At 38.8% G+C, this 17,497-nt stretch overlaps 1 protein-coding gene across 1 annotated transcript in view; it reads left to right on the plus strand.

Moving 5' to 3' along the window:
* Positions 1-17,497, plus strand: part of NSD1 (nuclear receptor binding SET domain protein 1) — a 134,764-nt gene that overhangs the window by 60,308 nt on the left and 56,959 nt on the right. Inside the window, 2 exon segments of the mRNA XM_036847310.1 lie at positions 3,852-4,024; positions 6,279-8,850. Coding sequence (XP_036703205.1) covers positions 3,852-4,024; positions 6,279-8,850 — 2,745 coding nt within the window.

The following is a 17,497-nucleotide window of genomic DNA, read 5'->3' on the forward strand; positions in this document are numbered from 1 at the left end:
CTGCACATGGGCTTTCTCTAGTTGCAGTGTGCGGGCTTCTCATTGCGGTGGCTTCTTTTGTTGCAGAGCATGGGCTCTAGGCACATGGGCTTCAGTAGTTGTGGCGCGTGGGCTCAGTAGTTGTGGCGTGTGGGCTCTAGAGCTTAGGCTTAGTAGTTGGGGTGCATGGGCTTAGTTGTTCCACGGCATGTGGGATCTTCCCGGATCAGGGCTCGAACCTGTGTCCCCTGCATTGGCAGGTGGATTCTTAACCACTGCACCACCAGGGAAGCCGACATATATCTTCTTGAATTAGGGTTTTTATGTTCTTCAGATAAATACCTGGGAGTGGAAGAGCTAGGTCTGCCAGACTGTTTTGAAAAGCTACTGTACCATTTTACATTCTCATCAGCAGCGGATGAGGGTTTTAATCTCTATATCCTTACCACCAATTGTTATTTGACTTTTTTTTGTGGTAAAAAATATATGTAACATAATTTTATCATTTTTAAGTTTATAGTTTAGTGGCATTAAGTACATTCACATTTTTGTGCAATTAACTACCACTGTCCATCTCCAGAACTTTTTCGTATTCCTAAACTGAAACTCTGTTAACAATTTAACAATAACCTTCAGTCCCTGGTAAATACTATTCTGCTTTATCTATGGATTTGACTATTCTAGGTACTTCATATAAGTGGAATCATGCAGTATTTGTCCATTTGTGTCTGGCCTATTTCACTTAGCATGATGTCTTTAAGGTTCATCCATGTTGTATTACGTGTATCACTCATTTGTAAGGCTCAATAATGTTCCATTGATGTATAATGTTCAGTAATGTTCCATTTTGTTCATCCTTTCATCCTTCAGTGGACATTTGGGTTGCTTTCACCTTTTGGCTATTGTGAATAATGCTGCTATGAACATTGGTGTTCAAGTATCTTTTCTATCTGTTTTTTTTTTTTTTACATTTAATTTAATTTTATTATTATTATTTTTTAACATCTTTATTGGAGTATAATTGCTCTATAGTGGTGTGCTAGTTTCTGCTTTATAACAAAGTGAATCAGCTACACATATACATATGTTCCCATATCTCTTCCCTCTTGAGTCTCCCACCCTCCCTATCCCACCCCTCTAGGTGGTCACATTCTATCTGACTTTTAATTAATATCTAGTCCTTTTGATTTGTCTTCTTAAAAAAAAATCTTTCATATTTGTTCTTTAATTCCCATTGCTACCACCTTAGTTTAGGTTTTAGTCATCTTGAGTATATACTATTTTGGTAATCTCTGGTCTCCTGAGTTTCCTCTCTGTTTCCTGTTATAAACGCGTTATTCAGAGGTCAAGGAGATTTATCTTTCTAAGATGCAAACTGAGCCTGTGGTTCCATAGTTTAAATGAGGTTCAGGGCCAACAGGATAATGGTCAAACTGTTAACATGGAGGGTTCTTAGTGCGGCATGTGGGATCTCAGTTCCCGACCAGGGATCGAACCTGTGCCCCCTGTGTTGAAGCACAGAGTCTTAAACCACTGACCACCAGGGAAGTCCCAGCGGTCAAACTTTTAACATGGTATCCAAGCTATTCAGGTCTGGCCACTGCTTACCTGCTTAGTTTCCCTTTCCTTCCACTTTATGATTTAGTGTTCTGAACTACTTGCAGTTCCTAGCTATTTCATTCGTTTTATTCATTCATGTCTTTGAGGGTTCTGGGCCCTTGTATAGGAATTCTCCCCTCAACAAACTGTTTACCTTTAAATTTTCTGCTCAGGTGTCCCATTTGTCCTCTAGTTAATGATTTTTCACTTTTAAAAAAGTGAATGTTAACAACTAAGTGTCCATCAATAGATGAATAGATAATGAAAATGTGGTATATATACACAATTGAATATTATTCAGCTATACAAAGAATGAAACCTTGCCTTTTGTGACAACATGGATGTACCTGGTGGGCATTTTACTAAGTGAAATAAATCAGACAGAAAATATAAATATGTATGATCTTACTTATATGTGGAATCTAAAAAAACCAAAATTGAAAAAACCAAGTTCATAGATACAGAGAACAGACTGGAGGAGCAAAATGGGTGAAGGGGGTCAAAAGTTATAAACTTCCAGTTATAAAAGAAATAAGTCACATGGATGTAATGTACAGCATGGCAACTGTAGTTAATACTGTATTGTATATTTGAAAGTTGCTAAGAGAGTAGATCTTAAAAGATCTCATCACAAGAAAAAATCTTTTTATAACTACGTATGGTGACGGATGTTGACTAGACATTGTGGGGGTCATTTTGCAATATATGTAAATACCGAATCATTATGTTGTATACCTGAAACTAATGTTATCCGTCAGTTATATCTCAATTTTAAAAAATGCCATCACCAGTAGATACTATCAAATGATAAAATGTAGTGTAATCAAGACATACTTGAAAAATTAAAAAAAAAAGTGAATGTTCATGTTATCGCAATTAACATGCTTGTTTTACCATAATCTCTTTATAATGTACATCTCTTACCCACCAGGCAATGAGTTCTTTTCAGTCCTCTGTATAGTGCTGGCACGTCATAAATGTTCAGTCTGTGTTAGTTGAATTTACTTATTTATAGGAGAATGATTTACTTTTCAGACTGACTTTAAGAACCTCTGTGTGTGTGTGTGTGTATGTATGTGTATATATACACATACACACATTTAATCCCCCTTTATAGGTGGTTTCTATTGAAGTGTTTAATTTAGTAGGTAGAGACTAAGGAGTTCAGGTTTTTCTGTTTGTTTTTTTTACAGAACTTGTTTTTAAAATGTACAATAAAACAAAAATTTACCAGGTTGTAATTCAGTGTGAGTTAAAGTGAATTTTTATATAAAATGATTTCCTTTTCTAAATAGAGACAAATCATTACACCTGTGTAGCCCTGGCTATATTTCTTTTGTGACATTTTTTACTGGTATGAAAAATGCAAAGATGGTAAGTGTGTAGAAGATAACATATACTAGGTAAATTTGATTATAATCTTTTCTGGATGAGATTTGTATTGTTTTTATTTTTGGTAATTGTCTGCATAGAACTTTGGACAGCCAAGAAACTATAGAATAAGTGGATTTTTTGGGGGGAGGGGGCTGTTGAGATTTCCTTTTTTTAAAAAAATTTCTGCAGTTTGAAATATCAAGTTCCACTTTCTCTGCAAAACCAGTGTGTCACTCTGAATTTGCCCTCTCTGAAGTCGTTGGATTTATTATTCTGTCTATAAAATGGAGATTATACTACTTATTTTTTAGAGTTCATTGTTGTGAAGAATACATGCAAAGCACCTAGTGTAGTACCTTGCCCAGAGTAACTATGCCATAAATGTTAGCACATCATATGTGACATGGTGTTGAAACATTTCTTCCTTCTTATATTTTAGCATAATGTTTTAAGAGTTTATTGGTGGTTAGTTCTTGTTGATTATTATATTTGCGATGCTGTGGCTTATCATATGCCTTTGTGATTTCTGGTAATGAGGGTATAAATTTTATAGATTGATGGTAGAAAAAACTTAGTTGTTATATTAATTTGTTATATGATTAGCTAATCAACCTCCAACTGGTTTGGAATATATAGCATATCATCAGACCAAACCACTAAATTCTTTAATTACACTCTTAACCATTTTCTTGTCACATAAATTGAAAATTGAAAATTTACCTTCTATCTGACCTACTTCAGAGTTTCTTGTTCTGTAGGTTTTTTAGCTTGTTGAGTTTTTATTTTATTTTAGTTTTAAGTGAAAAGAGGCTTCTTTGGCCACTGCGATGTGGCTGTTCTCTTGATGATGAATATCAATTTTTTAAAGCAATGACACTGTGGTTTTTATTTTTATCTAGTTTCTAACCGGAGGCCCTATCGACAGTACTACGTGGAGGCTTTTGGAGATCCTTCTGAGAGAGCCTGGGTGGCTGGAAAAGCAATCGTCATGTTTGAAGGCAGACATCAATTTGAAGAGCTACCTGTCCTTAGGAGAAGAGGGAAGCAGAAAGAAAAAGGATATAGGCATAAGGTATTTAAAAAAAAAAACAACAAACCTCTCAAATTATCTTCTTGGGGGTAGGTAGGGAGGGTTTACAGGATCAATCAAAGGAAGAAGTATTATATTTTTGGAATATAAGTTATTTCCTTTGGTAGTAGGATATTGGTGAGAAAATTGGCAGAAAGCAAGTTTTTTTGCAGGGATGACATGGGGCTAGCCTTCCAAATATTTATACTCAATTTTTTGAGAAAGGATTTCAGTTAACTTCTGCCATGTCACTTAGATGTGATAGTACAAAAAGGCATGACCAGTCATCTTTGGTTATATCTGATGTATGAAGAAAATGATCATCAAAATGAAATATTCTACTTCTCACTCTCTGGATTAATTATTTCTCTTAAAAATGAGAAAGATAAGACTTTAAACATTTTTGTTTTGTTTGTTGTTTTGGTTTTTGTGTGTAGTTGTTAAGGCTTAAGCAGTTTCAAACCTGGTTATGTTTTAATAAAGAACATGATGTTTTTGTTTCATATGCTTGATGTGTTAAAGTTTTGACTGTTTCTTTTGATACTCCTTTATAGTCTTATTCTAGAAGGGGAAATAGTTCCTCTTAGATTTGTGTTTCAGACTTTTAGACTATTTTATAAGAATCACAGTTAGGATAATTTTTAGTCAGTATGCAGTCCCTGCTATTTCCAACTGGAGTTCCTTCCTCTCTAAAACTAATGTAATAATATGTACCTTGTCAAACTGTTGTGAGGATTAGAAATAAATATTTTATATGTCATACATCTGATGCTTTGAAACAACTAGTGTGTGCTATTGTTAGGATAGAATAGAAGAGGATAACTTCATCCTTTCTAATACTTTGGGTAGTTGGTGGTGGGGAAGTGTCAGAGTTTTTGTGTCAAGCCTTTAACTATGTAGATTAACCAACCCCCTTTTCAGAGGAGTTCTCTAGGGCTTTCAGGTCCTGGAAAATTGATTTACTATGGTCATAGGTAGAAAGTCAATGGGTGTGTGTTTGTGTGTAAAGTAAACCAGATGATCAGTTTATTGCTTTATAAGAGGAGGCTTCCTGTCTAGTGGCCTTAATTTTTACATGGTCAGCAGAACATGACCTTTCACAAGTATTAAAGTGTTTGTGAACACTAACTGATAGAACCTTGACTGACATTTATTGTATGAAGCCAGGGAGGGAAATAAGAGTCTTGAAAATTAGGTATATTTCACAGAGCCTCAATGTCCTTATGCTGTGAGGAATCAACAAAAGAGCATGTGTAACTTGTCATATATCCAGGGTGTATTGGTGTCTCTGGACTACATGATTAAGCCCAGGACACTGCTTGGTTATAATCCAGATTTAAAAGAAAATTAATTAACTAATTAATTTTTTTTGCTGTGTTGGGTCTTTGTTGCTGTGCGCGGGCTTTCTCTAGTTGCGGCGAGCGGGGGCTACTCTTTGTTGCGGTGTGCGGGCTTCTCATTGCGGTGGCTTCTTTTGTTGCAGAGCACAGGCTCTAGGTCCGCGGGCTTCAGTAGTTGTGGCATGCGGGCTTAGTAGTTGTGGCTCATTGGCTTAGTTGCTCCGCGACATGGGGGATCTTCCAGGACCAGGGATCGAACCCCTGTCCCCTGCATTGGCAGGTGGATTCTTAACCACTGTACCACCAGGGAAGTCCCTATAATCCAGATTGTATGTAACATGTATAGAAGGATCTTGATTAGCCAAGGGCCTGGTGATAACCAGAGTTCCAAATTTCAGTTCTTCTAGGGCAGGTCTGACTTACTCATTTCTCCAGTCCTAGTTTTTCCACATGCACCTCCTTTCTTTAGCCGTTTGCTTTCTCTTTTATGTAACTGAGCAAGTGCTTGGCCTTCATAAGTCAGGAAGGAAATCTTTATTCTAAGGTTGGAGGGGTAAGTAGGAGTGGTCTGGTTATTCCTTGATTTAGTAATATAATGTTGATTAGTAATGTAATGTTGTAGTGTAATTTATGGTCCACTCTTTTGTGCTTTTAATGGTAAGGGGAGTGGAGGGTTTATGGGATCAATCTTTCTCCAGTGATAGATCTTAGTGGTAGAAGTAGTGTTGAGGAATCCCCATTAGCTAAGTTCTGGGTGAACTGTGGGTGTTAACCACCTGGCAGTCGCATAAAAGAGCCTTGAGGAAGCACAACAAGGCTTGGAAAAGCTTCTGATTTGAGAGGTATTCACTGATCATCTCCCTGTTTCCCCTTCTATTTCTTAGACTAGTGATAATCTTTTTCTCTTTAAATTTAAGGTTCCTCAGAAAATTTTGAGTAAATGGGAAGCCAGTGTTGGTCTTGCTGAGCAGTATGATGTTCCCAAAGGGTCGAAGAACCGAAAATGTGTCACCAGTTCACTCAAGTTGGACAGTGAGGAGGATATGCCGTTTGAGGACTGTACAAATGACCCTGAATCAGAACATGACCTGTTGCTTAATGGCTGCTTGAAATCTCTGGCTTTTGACTCTGAACATTCTGCAGATGAGAAGGAAAAACCTTGTGTTAAGTCTCTAGCCAGAAAGAGCTCTGATAATCCAAAAAGGACTAGTGTGAAAAAGGGCCACATGCAATTTGAAGCACATAAGGAAGAACGGAGGGGAAAGATTCCAGAGAACCTTGGCCTAAACTTTATTTCTGGGGATGTATCTGATAAGCAGGCCTCTAATGAACTTTCCCGGATAGCAAACAGCCTCACAGGGCCCAGCTCTGCCCCAGGAAGTTTCCTATTTTCTTCTTGTGCAAAAAACACTGCAAAGAAAGAATTTGAGACTTCAAATTGTGACTCTTTACTGGGCTTGTCTGAGGGTGCCTTGCTCTCTAAACGTTCTGGGGAGAAGAAGAAACTCCAGCGAGGTCTGGTGTGTAGTTCAAAAGTGCAGCTCTGCTATATTGGAGCAGGTGATGAAGAAAAGCGAAGTGATTCCATTAGTATCTGTACCACTTCTGATGATGATGGAAGCAGTGATCTGGATCCCATAGATCATAGTTCAGAGTCTGATAACAGTGTCCTTGAAATTACAGATGCTTTCGATAGAACAGAGAACATGTTACCTGTGCAGAAAAATGAAAAGGTAAAGTATTCTAGGTATCCTGCCACAAACACTAAGGTAAAAGCAAAGCAGAAGACCCTCATTACTAACTCACACACAGACCACTTGATGGATTGTACCAAGACAGTAGAGCCTGGAACTGAGACGTCTCAGGTTAATCTCTCTGATCTTAAAGTGTCAACTCTTGTCCGAAAACCCCAATCAGATTTTAGAAATGATGGTCTTTCTCCAAAATTTAACACACCATCAAGCATTTCCAGTGAGAACTCAATAATAAAAGGTGGGGCTACAAATCAAGCTCTGTTACATTCGAAAAGCAAACAGCCCAAGATCCGAAGTATCAAGTGCAAACATAAAGAAAACCCAGTTGTAGTAGAACCGCCTGTTGCAGATGAGGACTGCAGTTTGAAATGCTGCTCTTCTGATACCAAAGGCTCTCCTTTGGCCAGCATTTCCAAAAGTGGGAAAGTGGATGGGCTAAAACTACTGAGCAACATGCATGAGAAAACCAGGGATTCGAGTGACATAGAAACAGCAGTGGTGAAACACGTTCTGTCAGAGTTGAAAGAACTCTCTTATAGATCCTTAAGTGAAGATGTCAGTGACTCCGGAATGTCAAAGCCATCAAAACCATTACTTTTTTCTTCTGCCTCTGGTCAGAATCATATACCTATTGAACCAGACTACAAATTCAGTACATTACTAATGATGTTGAAAGATATGCATGATAGTAAGACCAAGGAGCAACGGTTAATGACTGCTCAGAACTTGGTCTCGTATCGGAGTCCTGGTCTTGGGGACTGTTCTACCAGTAGTCCTGTGGGGGCTTCTAAGGTCTTGGTTTCAGGAGGCTCCACTCACAATTCAGAAAAAAATGGAGATGGCACTCAGGATCCAGTCCGTCCTAGCCCTAGTGGGGGTGACTCTGCACTGTCTGGGGAGCTATCTACCTCTCTACCTGGCTTGGTGTCCGATAAAAGAGACCTCCCTGCTTCTGGCAAAAATCGTTCAAACTGTGTTACTAGGCGCAACTGTGGTCGATCAAAGCCATCCAAATTACGAGATGGTTTTTCAACCCAGATGGGAAAGAACACAGTGAACCGTAAAGCCTTAAAGACAGAGCGCAAAAGAAAACTGAACCAGCTTCCAGCTGTGACTCTTGAGGCTGCACTGCAGGGAGACAGAGAGAGTAGGGGTTCAGAGAATAGCTCCTCCAGAGGTGAGGCAGAAGACCCTGGTAAAGAAGAACCCCTTCAATTAATGGGCCATTTAACAAGTGAAGATGGTACCCATTTTTCCAGTGTTAATTTTGATAATAAAGTCAACCAGTCCGACCCTGATAAAATTCCTGAAAAAGACCCCTCTTTTGAAAACAGAAAAGGGACAGAGCTGGAGTCTGAAATGATTAGTGAGAATGATGAACCCACTAGTGTAAATCAAGTGGTGCCTAAAAAGCGGTGGCAGCGTTTAAACCAAAGGCGCACTAAACCTCGTAAGCGCACTAACAGATTTAGGGAGAAAGAAAACTCTGAGGGTGCCTTTGGGGTCTTGCTTCCTGCTGACCCTGTAAAGAAGGGAGATGAGTTCCCAGAACAGAGACCTCCTCCTTCGACGAACATACTAGAGGATGCACTGACAGATCCAAATCATGCCGACTGCTTAGATTCAGCTGGGCCACGGTTGAAAGTTTGTGATAAATCCAGTGCCAGCAATGAAGAGGTGGAAAAGGAGCCAGGAATTCCCAGTTTGACCCCTCAGCCTGAGCTCCCTGAACCAGGTAAGGACTCCTGACTGTGAAAGAAAGGGACTAGAGGAAGTGATGATAATGATACCCTTCTGAAGTTGGTCTGTTTTCATGGAAGGCCTAAGTGTAAGTTGGGAGGGAAGGATTATCACTTGAAGTGAAGAAAGGGCTTTATGTAGAAGGGTCTGAATTTTGAGGACCAGGTTTCCATATACTTTCAGAAATTGTTTTACCAAGAAGCTCTTTTTTCTTTTGCTTTTTGTAAGTCTCAAGAACATTTTGTTTCTGCTCCCCATTTCCTACCTTTTTAAATCTGTGAACTTTTGGGGACTCAATTTGGTATTGTAAGTATTTGAGAGGCTCTGAGCCTAAGACTAAAATCTAGTTAGTTTACAGAAAGCAAATAGATTTTATTGAACGTCAGGCTCTCTTGGACCACAACTTAAGGAAGGTCCTCCTGTTGCGTAGACAAAGGGGACGTGCTTTTGACAATATGTAAGTGTTCTGTAGTACTTATCTGAAGGCCTTAGATGTCTTGCATCCCTTCTGGAATGAGGTTTGAGAATAAATTTTTAAAAATCTGAAGTACCAGGGTATCCGTCCTTAGCAGCAGAAGGAAAACAGCAGGAGTCTTTCAAAATATAATATTATACAATATTGTTCTTGAGGATAAAACTGACTTTCCTTAAACATAAGAGTTTTCAATGTTGTTTACCGTAGTAGATTCCAACAGCTTTATTGAAACATAATTCACTGACCATAAATTTCACCTGTTGAAAGTTTATACTTCAGTGGTTTTTTAGTATACTCAGAGACTTGTGCATCCATAAACATGATTAATTTTGGAACATTTGCATCACCCCAGAAAGAAACCTTGTACCCTTTATCAATCTCCCTTCATTTCTCCCCAGTCTATAGATTTGCCTGTTCTGTACTTTTCATGTAAATGGAATCATACAATATGTGGTACTTTGTTTTTTTACTTAGCATGTGTATCAACGCTTTATTTTTATTGTGGTAAAAAACACATGAATTCACCCTCTGAACAAGTTTAAAGTGTATATTACAGTATTAACTGTATGCACATTGTTGTATAGCACCATTTATTGAAGAGACTATCTTTTCCGCATTGTATAGTCTTAGCACCCGTGTCAAAGATAATTTGACCATACATATAAGGGTTCGTTTCTGGGCTCTCTATTTTGTTCCATTATCTATATGTTTGTCTTTATGGTAATATCATATTGTTTTTTAATTACATTTATTTATTTATTTATTTAATATCTTTGGCTGTGTTGGGTCTTTCTTGCTGCGTGCAGGCTTTTCTCTAGTTGCGGCGAGCAGGGGCTACTCTTCGTTGCGGTGCATGGGCTTCTCATTGGGTGGCTTCTTGTTGCAGAGCATGGGCTCTAGGCGCGTAGGCTTCAGTAGTCGTGGCTCGCAGGCTCTAGAGCGCAGGCTCAGTAGTTGTGGCGCATGGGCTTAGTTGCTCCGCAGCATGTGGGATCTTCCCGGACCAGGGCTCGAACCTGTGTCCCCTGCATTGGCAGGTGGATTCTTAACCACTGCACCACCAGGGAAGTCCTATCATATTGTTTTGATTACTGTAGCTTTGTAACGTGTTTTGAAAACACAGTGTGTGAGTCCTCCATCTTTGTTCTTTGTCAAGATTATTTTGACTATTTGGGGTCCTTTGAGATTTCATGTGAATTTTAGGATGTCTTTTTTCTATTTCTGCAAAAAATGCCATTGGGATTTTGATAGAGCAGTGAATCTGAAGATCGCTTGAGTAGTATGGACATTTTGTTAATGTTAAGTCTTTGAATCCATGAACACAGGATGTCTTTCCATTTATTTGTGTTTTTAATTTCTTTCAGCAGTGTTTTATTGTTTAAGTGCCCAACTCTTTCACTTCATTGGTTAAGTTTATTCCTAAGTGTTTTTATTCTTTTTTATGCTCTTATAAGTGGGATTGTTTTCTTAATTTCCTTTTTGAATTGTTCATTATTAGTGTATAGAAACACAACTGATTTCTAAAATAAATTTATTTATTTATGGCTGCGTTGGGTCTCCGTTGCTGTGCGTGGGCTGTCTCTAGTTGCGGTGAGCAGGGGCCACTCTTCATTGAGGTACGCGGGCTTCTCATTGCGCTGGTTTCTCTTGTTGCGGAGCATGGGCTCTAGGTGCGTGGGCTTCAGTAGTTGTGGCTTGTGGGCTCTAGAGTACATGCTCAGTAGTTGTGGCAGACGGGCTTAGTTGCTCCGCGGCATGTGGAATCTTCCCAGACCAGGGCTCGAACCTGTGTCCCCTGCATTGGCAGGCAGATTTTTAACCACTGTGGAAGTCCCACAAGTGATTTTTGAATGTTGATTTTTCTATCTTGCAGCTTTACTGAATTCATTTATTATTCTTACAGCTTTTTTGTGGAATCTTTAGGGTTTTCTTTATATTAGGTCATGCCATCTATGAACAGAGATCATTTTACTTTTCCCTTTCCAATTTGGATGCCTTTTATTTCTAGTTCTTGCCTAGTTGGACTTCTAGTATTGTGTTAAATAGAAGTGTCAAGAATGGGCATTCTAGCCTTGTTCCTGATCTTAGAGAGAAAGCTTTCAGTCTTTCACCATGGACTGTCATGTTAGCTGTGGGATTTTCATAAATGACCTTTATTTTAGATTATTTCCTTCTGTTCCTAGTTGAGTGTTTTTTATCAGGAAAATGTGTTGAATTTTAGTCAAGCCTTTCTGCATCAATTGAGATGATCATGTGATTTTCTTCCTTCTTTTAATGTGTTGTATTACATTTATTGATTTTTGTATGTTGAACCATCCTTCCATCCCAGGAATAAGTCCCACTTGGTCATGGTGTATAATCCTTTTTAAGCTATCCCAGGAATAAGTCCCACTTGGTCATGGTGTATAATCCTTTTTAAGTGCTGCTGTTGAATTCAGTTTGCTAATTTGGTGAGAATTTTTGCATAAGTGTTCATAAGGGATATTGGTATGTCTTTTTTTTTTTTTCCTCTTATTAGCATGTATTTGTCTGGCTCCCCCCTCTTCCATTTTTTGGAAGAGTTTGAGAAGGCTCGGCATTAATTCTTATTTAAATGCTTGGTAGAATTCTCTAGTGGAGGCATCTGATCCTGGGGCTCTTCTTTCTTGGGAAGTTTTTGATGACTGATTTAATCTCCTTACTACAGGTTTTCTATTTCTTCATGATTGAGTGTGGGTGGATTGCATGTTTCTAGAAATTTATCCAACTCTTGTAGGTTATCCAATTTGTTAGCGTATAATTGTTCATAGTAGTCTCTTAAAATTCTGTTTCTGTGGCTACCATTGAAATGTCTTCTCTAATTTCTGGTTTTCATTATTTGTGTCTCCCTCGCTCTCTCCATCTAGCTAAAGGCTTGTCAATTTTGTTGATCTTTAAAAAACAAACTCTCAGTTTTGTTTGTATTTTTAAAAAATTCTATTTTGTTTATTTCTGCTCTAATATTTATTACTTCTTTCCTTTTGCAAATAAATTTTGTGCTTATTCTTTTTCTTATTCCTTGAGTGTAAAGTTAGGTTGTTGATTTGAGATCTTTCTTTTTTCTTTATGTATGCACTTCATGCTGTAAACTTCCCTTTTAGTACTTCTTTTTGCTACATCCCATAAGTTTTAGTATATTGTGTTATTGTTTCCATTTGTCTCAGAGTATGTTCTAATTTGAGGGAGGAGATTTCTTCTCTGACCAATTTGTTGTTCAAGAGTGTTAATTTCCACATATTTGTGAATTTTTTATTTCCCAACTGCTATTCATTTTTAATTTCATTCCATTGTGATTGGAAAAGATACTTGGTATGATTTCAGTATTTTTAAATTTGTTAAGACTTGTTTTGTGATCTATTATGTGATCTATCCTGGAAAATGTTCCCTGTGTGTTTGAGAAGAATGTGTATTCTGCTGCTATAAGATTGAGTGGTCTGTATTTGTCTGTTAGGTCGGGTTGGTCTACAGTGATGTTCAAGTTCTCTGTTTTTTAATTTATTTTTATTTATTTATTTTTGGCTGTGTTGGGTCTTCGTTTCTGTGCGAGGGCCTTCTCCAGTTGCAGCAAGCGGGGGACACTCTTCATCGCGGTGCGCGGGCTTCTCACTATCGCGGGCTCTCTTGTTGCGGAGCACAGGCTCCAGATGCGCAGGCTCAGTAGTTGTGGCTCACGGGCCCAGTCGCTCCGCGGCATGTGGGATCCTCCCAGACCAGGGCTCGAACCCGTGTCCCCTGCATTGGCAGGCAGATTCTCAACCACTGCGCCACCAGGGAAGCCCCGATTGTTATCTTTTAAAATATGTTTATAATTGTTTATTTTCCTGGTAAATTGATTCTTTTATCATTATATAATGTCCTTATTTGCCTCTAGAGATAGTATTGGCTCAAGTCTATTTTGTCCAATTATGGCTATCTCTGCTCTCGTTTGCATGTAATATCCTTCATCCTTTTGGTTTCAGTCTACATGTGTCTTTACATCTAAGGTGATGTTATCTTGTAGAACGAATATAGTTGCATCTTGTTTTTTCAGTCCATTTAGCCACGCTATGTCTTTTGATTGAGCAGTTTAACCCATTTACATTCAAAGAAATTATTGACAGGGAAGGACTTATTGCCATTTTAATTGTTTTCTGTCTTGCAGCTAATTTGTCCCTCTATCTCTCTTGCAGCCCTCCTTTGTATTTCTTTGATTTTTTTATATTGATGTACTTTGATTTGTTTCTGATTTTATCTTCTGTAGGCATTTTCTTTGTGGTTACCATGGGGCTTAACATAAAACATTTTATAGTTACAGCAGACTGTTTGGAGCTGGTAACAATGTAACTTCAATTGTGTACAAAAACTCTACTCTTTTACCTCTCCCCATTCCCACTTTGTTATTGATGTCACAAATTACGTGTATTCGTTAACATAGTTTTATAATTATAGTTATTTCTTATGTTTTTGTCTTTTAAATTCAGTACCAGACTTAAAAGTGCTTTATATGCCACCATTATAGTATTACAATATTGTATTGGTCTATGTATTTACCTTTATCAGCTATTTTTATTTTATATGCCTTGGTATTGCTGCCTAATGGCCTTTTGTTTCAACTTTTAGGACTCCGTTTAGCATTTTTTTGTAAAGCAGATCTAGTGGTTATGAACTCAGCTTTTGTTTTACATTTTTAAAAAAAATTTATTTATTTAATTTATAGTTTTGGCTGTATCAGGTCCTTTTTTTAAAAAAATAAATTTATTTATTTTATTTTTTGGCTGCTCTGGGTCTTTGTTGCTGCGCGCAGGCTTTCTCTAATTGTGGCGAGCGGGGGCTACTCTTCATTGCAGTGTGAAGGCTTATTGCAGTGGCTTCTCTTGTTGCAGAGCACGGGCTCTAGGCGTGCGGGCTTCAGTAGTTGTGGCACGTGGGCTCAGTAGTTGTGGCACACGGGCTTAGTTGCTCCGTGGCATGTGGGATCTTCCCGCAACAGGGCTCGAATCTGTGTCTCCTGCATTGGCAGGTGGATTCTTAACCACTGCGCCACCAGGGAAGTTCGCGTCAGGTCTTAGTTGTGGCATGCAGGGTCTTCGTTGAGGCATGTGAGATCTTTAGTTGTGGCACGCAGGCTCTTTGTTGCGGCACCGGACTTCTGTCTAGTTGTGGTGTGTGGGTTTTCTCTCTCTAGTTGTGGTGCGTGGGCTCTGTAGTTGCGGCATATGGGCTCTCTCGTTGAGGTGCTCGAGCTCAGTAGTTGTGATGCGTGGGCTTAGTTGCCCTGCAGCATGTGGGATCCTAGTTCCCTGACCAGGAGTCGAACCTGTGTCCCCTGCATTGGAAGGTGGATTCTTTACCACTGGACCACCAGGGAAGTCCCAGCGTTTGCTTTAGAAAAGTCATTTCATCTTCATTTTTGAAGGACAGTTTTCCAGATTATAGTAATCTTGGTGGAAAGTTTTTAAATTTTAGCACTTTGAATATATCATGCCACTCTTTTCTGGCCTGTAAGGTTTCCACTGATAATCTAATGTGACTTCCCTTGTCCTTGACTAGTTGCTTTTCTCACTTCTTTCAAGATTCTCTCTTTGTCTTTGTCTTTTGATAGTTTGATTATAATGTGTCTCACTGTGGGCCTCTTTGAGTTCATCCTGGCTGGAGATCTTCAGCTTCTGATATGGGATGCCCCACTTCCTTTTTCAGATTTGGGAAAATTTTGACCATAATTTATTCAAATTCTCTCCTCCTTTTGGAACTCTCATAATGTGTGTATTGGTTTGCTTCATTCTTTTTTCTTTTTTCTTGTCTGACTTGATAGTTCAAATGACTTGTGTTTGAGTTTGCTGATTTTGTCCTGTGCTTAAGTCTATTGTTTAATCTCTCTATTGAATTTTTCAATTCAGTTATTATGTCCTTTCGTTCCAGAATTTCTGTTTGGTTCCTTTTTATAGTTTCTGTCTTGTTGATACTCTCAGTTGTTCATGTTACTGTTTTCATGGTTTCTTTTAGTGATCCGTGTTTTCTTGTAGATCACTGAGCTTCCTTAATACAGTTATTTTGAATTCTTTCCCATAATTCATAGGTCTCTGTTAGTTTCTGGAGATCTATTTTGATCCTTTCGGCCATGTTTCCTAGTTTCTTCATGTACTTCATGAGTTTTTTCCCTTGAGTTTTTTGGTTTTTGTTTTTGGCCATGCTGCGCAGCATGCAGGAATCTTAGTTCAACCAGGGATTGAACTTGTGCCCCCTGTAGTGGAAGCATGGAGTCTCAACCACTTGACCACCAGGGAAGTCCCCTTCCCCTGAGTTTTATGCGTTTGACACTGGCTTCATACAGGGGAAGACTCACCAATCAGCTTGGCTAGAGATTCTGGGGACCCCTGGAACCTTTTTTGGAGGATGGGCTTCTCTGGGCTTATGTGTGTGATTTCCTAATTAGAGAGGTTTGTCCATTTCTTTTTCAGGAGCTGTAATCTCTTGCTTCTTCTAGTGTTTTTCTGCAATACTGCAGGTTAGCCATTGCTACTGCAACAAGCTTTCTCACTCTCTTTAATTCTCAGTGGTCCCTAGGTATCTGAAGCATGTTGGCTCTCTATCAGCTCCCAGAAGCAGGCAAAACAGATACTAGTCCCTTGGGCAGTTTTCTAAAAATCTGGATTGCCAAATGCTCCCTTCTTTCCCTCCCTTTGTAGAGAGAAGCCAAGAGTTGAGTGCCTTCTCCCAATCTTACCAAGCCCTGCTGGCCTCCATCTGTGTCACTACAGGCCCTCTGGTTCCACAACATGCTGCCCACTCTTTCATTTGTTTTCAGTGCCCCCGGGAGTCCAAACTGTGTGGCTTCTGTTTGTGCCTCCCAGTCAGGTTAGACAGAAACTGGCCCCTTGGGCGGCCCTATGAAAAGCTGGAATGTTGAACATCCCCACCTCCACTCCCCAGCTTTGAGGGGGAGCTCAGCTGTGCTTGCTTTCTGAGTGGTAATCTCAGATAAAGTGAATTGGCTCTTGTAATCCATTTCAGTGCTATTGTTCTTGGCTTTGCACTTGCCCTGGGGTATTGTAACTTCTTAACTGATTTCTAGAGTACTCATAAAGGTATTTTGATGCATATATTGTTAGTTTGGTATCTCTGTGAGGGAAATAATGTGGGGGGGGCTTTCTATTCTGCCAGCTTGCTGTTGTCTGCTCTTGCTTCATGCCTTTTTAATGCCAAATAATATTCCAGTGTACAAATAAGCCATATTTTATTTATTCTTTCATCAACTGATGAACATTTGGATTGTTTTTACTTTTTGGCCTTTATGAATAACGCTGTTATGAACATTCGTGTACAGTGTTTTGTGTGGATATGTTTTTATTTTTACTGTATACCTAGGAGTGGAATTCCTGGGTCATTTGGTAATTATATGTATAGGTTTTGAGGAACTGCCAGAATGTTCAGTAGTTGTGGCACATGGACTCAGTAGTTGTGGTGCTTGTGCTTAGTTGCTCCACAGCATGTGGGATCTTCCCAGACCAGGGATCAAACCCGTGCCCCCTGCATTGGCAGGCGGATTCTTAATCACTGCGCCACCAGGGTAGTCCTCTTTGCTTGTTTTTAAATTGGGCTATTTGTCTTTTTATTATTGAATTGTAAGAATTCTTTACATGGTCTAGATATAAGTCCATTATTAGATACGATTTGCATATACTTTCTCCTGTTTTGTGGGTTTACCTTTTATATTCTTGATTATATATTTTGAAGCACAAAAGTTCTTAATTTTGATGAAGTCTGGTTTGTCTATTTTTTCTTTGGTTCCTTGTGCTTTTGGTGTCATACCTAAGTACCCATTGCCTAATCCAGTTGTCTAAGCACCATTTGTAGAAAAGGGTATTCTTTCCCCATTGAATGGTCATGGCACCCTATTTGAAAATCTTTTGACCATAAATGTGATGGTTTATTTCTGGGCTCTCAGTTATTTTTTATTGATATGTATGTGTGTCTTTATGCCAGTACCACAAAGTCTTAATCTTTGTAGTAATTAATTATTGTAGCTTTGAAATCAGAAAGTTCAAGTCCTCCAACTTTATCTTTTTTCAAGATTGTTTCGGCTCAAGATTGTTTTGACTTTGCATTTCTGTATTTATTTTAGGAGTTTCTTATCATTTCTGCCAAAAAGCCAGATGGAATTTAGATAGGG

The sequence above is a fragment of the Balaenoptera musculus genome, chromosome 3 (genome assembly GCF_009873245.2).
Source record: "Balaenoptera musculus isolate JJ_BM4_2016_0621 chromosome 3, mBalMus1.pri.v3, whole genome shotgun sequence".
Lineage (NCBI taxonomy): Eukaryota > Metazoa > Chordata > Mammalia > Artiodactyla > Balaenopteridae > Balaenoptera > Balaenoptera musculus.